This window comes from Copidosoma floridanum, unplaced genomic scaffold (assembly GCF_036245765.1).
Source record: "Copidosoma floridanum isolate Cflo_tuat_1 unplaced genomic scaffold, Cflo_Japanese_pri ptg000013l, whole genome shotgun sequence".
Lineage (NCBI taxonomy): Eukaryota > Metazoa > Arthropoda > Insecta > Hymenoptera > Encyrtidae > Copidosoma > Copidosoma floridanum.
In genome coordinates this window covers 36,896,983-36,902,982 of record NW_028321890.1, presented here as the reverse complement: position 1 = coordinate 36,902,982, position 6,000 = coordinate 36,896,983, and the positions used below count along the sequence as shown (strand labels likewise).

General features: G+C 37.1%; 1 protein-coding gene across 1 annotated transcript in view; it reads right to left on the bottom strand.

The window, feature by feature from the left end:
- Positions 1-2,361: 2,361 nt before the first annotated feature.
- The window catches only part of grh (grainy head), an 87,183-nt gene continuing 83,544 nt past the window's right edge, over positions 2,362-6,000 (bottom strand). The window contains exons 14-16 of the mRNA XM_089590856.1: positions 4,957-5,424; positions 3,661-3,725; positions 2,362-2,632 (exon numbers count right to left, since the gene is read on the bottom strand). Of these exons, the coding sequence (XP_089446982.1) occupies positions 2,362-2,632; positions 3,661-3,725; positions 4,957-5,424 (804 nt within the window). The remainder of the gene's footprint in view (positions 2,633-3,660; positions 3,726-4,956; positions 5,425-6,000) is intronic.

Sequence of the window (6,000 nt, the reverse complement as noted above, 5' to 3'; positions counted from 1 at the left end):
TTTTTGTCTTCTTCCACAGTTCGATATACAGTACAATTTTCGAAATTCAATTTTTTATGCTAATATGATGAGACACGGACGATAAAAGCCAAAATTAAAGTTGGATCTATTGTAAATCCTGCACGAGATCGGTATAGAATACGATATAACAATCAATTAATTTACATAATTTTTTTTTCTCTTTAGTTTTTTCTTTCGCGCATAAAAGTACGAAACAATAAAGAAAAACATTCAAGAGACAAATATACATTTTTCCTCGTGGCGCGAGGATATCTTGCCATTTACATAAAAAAGTAACTGATAATAATTATAGCGATAAGAAAAAAAGAAATGGCTGGCTTACAAAGAGATTTAACACCTTTCATATATAGCAATCGTACCGTTGTCATGGATAAACGCAAACAAATTTTCATTCATAAATTATATAACTCCTTAAACTACTCCCATACTTTGTTCATTCACGCGCGCTCTGTTTATCATTTTTATTTTTTACCTATACGTATAAAAATAACAATGTTCACATTACATAGTTCTTCTCAAGCTTTCGCTCTTTTGTATTCATAATGTTTAATAACTATAATAAATGTAACAAAATATAGTACTCGATGGATTATAATATGCATTTTACAAGCGTATTTTGATCGTTGCTTTGATATTCATCGTGATTTTTCTTTATGATTGTAATAGATCCATTTATCGATTACAAGTTTAATAAAAAAACAAAAAAATGAGTCGCTTTTCTCGTGAGGTGATAATCGCTGAATAGTAAGATACGTGGAAGCATCATTTACAACTTCATTTTTTACATGCACATTTTTTATTTTGTCGTTAACGACAAGACTCGCTTTGATAAATTATATCATTTACAATCGGAATGAAATGCAAGTTTTCTTCATCGCAAAACCTTAAACCTTCATTACACGCTAACTAAAGCCTTTTTAATTTTTTGTTCAATTATACAATATATAGAGACTGTCCCTCAAAGCAGCGCTTCAATAATTGCACGCCATGTAATTATTTGATAATAATATTCGTTTGTTTTTTATTTTTTTTATTTATTTTTTTATTTTTTTTTTAAATCTTCATATTATTACTTGTTGCAAAAACGATCGCTGTCCAATATATTCGTATATGATTTCTTTCAATAATATAATTCACATTTTTTACCTCCGAGTTTGACTCGGAAGTTACATATACTCGCGCACTTAAGTATAGAAACAATAATTCTTTATCTCTTACTCCTTTTATGTTTACTTGCTACGTATATATTTAAGTGAGTAAATCTCACTCTATCGTCAACTTTTTAAGTCATAATGCCGCAGCTTTTTAAAATGTTTTTTTCTTATAAAATATACACACAACGTACATAATAATGTAAAAACTAGCGATAAAATTGATTTTTGACATTACATTAAACAAGTTTATTTAAAAATATAAATTTATAAAGATAATAATAAGAATGATAATAAAAATAATAACATGCTAACCACCTTGAACATACATTCATGCATCTTAACAAAAATAAACATGCTACTAAAACACTCGAAGCAAGTTTAGCAGTCGTTACATCTTTTGATTGCTTTATACAGTCATACTTTTTAAATGTTTATAGATTATAATATAGATGGATTATAATTACTGTAATAATAATTATAATAATAATATCAGAAATAATATTTATAATAGTAATAATAATAATAATAAAAAAAAAATAATAATAATAATAAAAAAAACAAATTAAACACAGTACCGTCGATGTAACCGACATATATCGAGAAAAAAGAAAAACTTTCTTTTCCACAATATATAATATTCCAACAAAATGTCATGACGGTGATAAAGTCTTATCGTATCAACAAAAGTTTTTTCTTCTTGTTTTTCATTTTTTCCCCCTCTTTTCTCCATTACAACTAAATAGTCGTAAATCATACAAAAATATCATAACTTGTACTATACGTTATTGGCAAAGTGAGACAACAAAGAGATAGAAAAAGAAAAACTTCTTACACCTACATAAAACCGGGATCATCATCACTCGGGACAATTCAGAGCATTAAACGTAATTGTAATGATAAAAAAATAAAAAATAAAAATAATAATAATAATAATAATGATAAAATAAAAAAAAAAAAAACGCTCTCCGCGCACCGCGGAACAATGTCCTTCTTCTCCACGGGCATCGCTCACTTGTCGATGAATATCACTTTATCGGATCCGCAAACTGGCACGGCTTACCGATCAGTCATCCGTATGTGCACCCACGCGCGTACATATATATAGTTACAGACTCGTCAAAGCCTACGTCATCGCAAAACCAACGAGAACTGGCTCGATACTCCCCGGGGGGGCAGGTGGACGCGCTCACGTAGCCGCGACGTGGTGCTGGACCACCGCCTGGTGGTGCGGCGACGCCGAAGGCATGCTCCCCGGCTGGGGCGCCAGTGGCAGCTCGATGAGGGTGACGTCGTAGCTGGGCTCGAGACCGTCCGACGGGTCGGAGGGCGAGCCCCCGTTCCGGCTCGCCCGTTCCTGCTGCTGCTCGGCCGTTAGCCGCGAGTGCGTCACCTCCAGCAGGAACAGGTCCTCGTCCACGTAGTACCGGATCATGTCGTCGTCAATTTTCGCCGTAATTCTGCAAAGTGCCCAACGATACACGCGTCAAGTTGGTATTTTTTTTTTTTTTTTTCCAATGAAAAGTACAACTATTGAAATTATAGTCCATTATGTACATATGTGTGGCAGTAGAAATGAAATCGAAATCTATTTCGGGTATCGTGTGTACTTATACCGAAAAGCCGCGTGTGTTCACGTACACCGGCATGAAATAGCGATACGTACGTACAACACATATAATTATATTGAGTCAAAAGTACGTGTGAGAATGTCGCACTGCCGTTTCCGAAGCTCGCGCTTGTTTGCCGACGTCATTATCAGCGCCGTTTAAGTGAATATACATACGCGCGTCTCTATATATAGGAAGCCGAGTCAAAGTTGTATGCAAACATTTTTCTTTTTTTTTTTTTTTTAATTTTAAACCTTTTTTAAATTGTATTTTGTTGGAGAAAAAAGAGCGAGTTATTCAATACTCGTGCGTACCTTTTCGCGTGGAAAAAAAAAAAGAAAAAAAGAGAGTAAGGTATAAGAAAAAAGATTGTAAAACGCAACGAGCTTCGGGTGTAGCGCAGAGCGGCAATTTGCGAAGAAAAATTACAGAGGCTCGGTGATACGTTTATACATATATTATATACCCGTGAGAGGAAGAGAGTACAAGTACGTAGACAAATGAAGGCTCTTATGGTTGCCGCAGCCGCGGGCTCATGCAAGGAAAGTTGGCGTTGAAAGTAAAGGAGTCCACGGGGACAAGACGGAAAGAAAATGAGCGTCGGCTATCGGCATGCGAGCGTAAATTTGCGAAAGAGTAAGTATACATGGCGTGCAAAAGGGAGGAGAGAGAGAGAGCGCGAGTGTGTGCGTGTGTTGTGCTACCTTTGTGCAAACGAAGAAAGATCGGGAAAAAGAGATGAGCGGATAATGGACGTGCGGCATATTATTGCGCATAAGTGTGTGTGTGAGAGAGAGAGAGAGAAGCGACATGCGGAGCGAGGATTATTACTTTTTTTTTTTTTTCTACGTTTTTCGGTGATTCTCTACTTAACTTACCCCTTTATGTTTTTGCGATATAAGTTATTAATACTCGAGGTTGCAATTTTGTACTTTGACTCAATCTGGAAAACAGAAAAAAGTAGAACATTAGACAATTTTAACTGTGGCGCCTGCTTTTCTTTTACTACATCTTTGATTTTTACTTTTTTTCCGTTACTGTATACAAACATACAATATCGAATCTAATGTCGACGCTTGTTTGCACGGTTTTTTTTTTTAGAAATTTCGTTGCAGCAAGTTCATTTTGCAGACTTTCAAAAAATGAACGCGGATACGTTTGCTTTTTTCCACTTTTTTCTCAGGCCTTGGTTTTGTGAATAGCGTGTAAAGTGCAATTATTATCATTATTATTATTATTATTATTACTTGTCGTACATTACTATTATTATCCGTGTAGCTGCAGCTATACAGGTATAACCACCACGAATTGTGATTAATTTAATTGTGTTGAGCCTATATTGTAGCGAAAAGGATTATTGCATGCGCATATATTTTATTACGTGTATTAATCGATTAGCAACATATACATGTAAATATATACGAGCCGATTGTTAGATTATTAATACATTATTATCGCTGCGCGACTGGGTTTCCGGCGCGGATCAGCAGGACCACATGCACAATATATTATGGTTATATTACTTTTACTATCGCTTTCTCACATTTCAGATGACTTGTATTTTTTGCATACAAAATTAAGTTAACCAATATTACAGAGTGTACGTAAAAGTTCTACGTTACCTATTATAATATACGTATACTTGTATATAAAAAAAAAGTGTTTAGTATTGACGTAAAGGTGGAAAAAAAAAAAAAAAAAAAAATGTGTTAATTTATTGAGACAATGGTAAGTAGGTGTGTCTGTAAGAAAATCATAAAGGAAAATTACCTAAACGTTCTGCGCTGAGAGACTGAAGAGTATATATACATCAGACTCCGATATAAGGCCCTGAAGTTCCCTGTGCAGAATACATTAAGCAGTTTCCTTTATGACTTTTTACAAGCTATTACATTTTTTTTTTTTTTTTTTTTTGTAATGAGAAATCATCAAAAGAACATGATTGATAAATGACGAAATGATTGTAATCAAGTAAGAAGGTAAAAGTAAACTGCTGTCAAAGAGAAAAGTCGAGGCCTTAAGTTTGATCAACCTGACAAAAGTAAAAGACAGTTAAAGAGACAAAAACAATGAAACGTGAAACATGTATAGTCCAACACGTGTGCGTTAACAGAGAGAAAAAAAAAAAAAAAAAAAAAAAAGCATCAACAATGGTATACAATAGTAGTCCTTACAGCGTTGAGTAGTCCCTGGACAGTGGGCGGCGTGACGTGCAGGGGCGTGTAAACGTCCTCGGACTCTTGCCTCACGTAAAGCATGACCCTCTCCTCGGCGTCGGTCCTCATGTGGGGCTGCATGTGCAGCCGGTTCCCCAGAGTCGATCCAACGAGCTGTCCCGGCCCCAGTCCCGGCTGCACCCCCTGGAGCACCGTGCCCTGCAGCTCCTGGACCTGCATCAGCAACGAGTCCTTCTTGACGCTGTCGTGCATCGAGCCGAGGTTGTCGGGCGGAAAGTGATTGTGGAACTTGAGGGCGGGCAAGCTCGCCCGGTTGTTGGCCGACTGCCCGTACGGGCTGCCCCCGGCCTTCAGGCCCCCCGCCTCGCCGTTGCTCAGGGACGAGCTGTCCGTCTCGCCCCCGCCGTTGTTGCCACCGCCGCCCCCACCGCCCCCGTAGAAGCCCGACAACTCCATCGTCGAGAACTGCAACATTTTTTTTTTTCGTTTCTTCGTTCATTGGTATACTCTACATCAATATGTGGATGGGTATATGCATTGTGGTTTTGCTTTGCAAGCGCACCGAGATTTTTTGATTTTGCTACCATATATACAACTGCCATTGGATATAATGCGCAACAACTGAATATAATCTATTCTGGGTGTGGGTGATTTTTTTACTCTCGAGTCGAGTCGGTAGTCGATGAAAATATTTCATAGGAAGGGGAAAAAAAAGAAAAGATACCGCCAAAGGTTATATATATAGTCCAAGTGTGGCGCTTTTTCTTTCCATTGCATAAATTGAGATAGCGCGCGGTGGCGGCCAGCGGCGATCGTTGCAATCTTTGCAATATTGAATTCAATCACTCGAGAGTATTCAGATGAGATTAAGCCCCGCGCGTTTATTGAATCAAAAGGCATTACGAGTCGCAGTCGGGTAGAGATTTGCTGGAGAGGAAATAATAAAATCCGTATTTTCTTTTTTTTTTTTTTTTTTTTCAAAGCGTCGAGAACGGCATGTTGTACGATGCATCGTGCAAACAATCTGCAATTTGAATACAA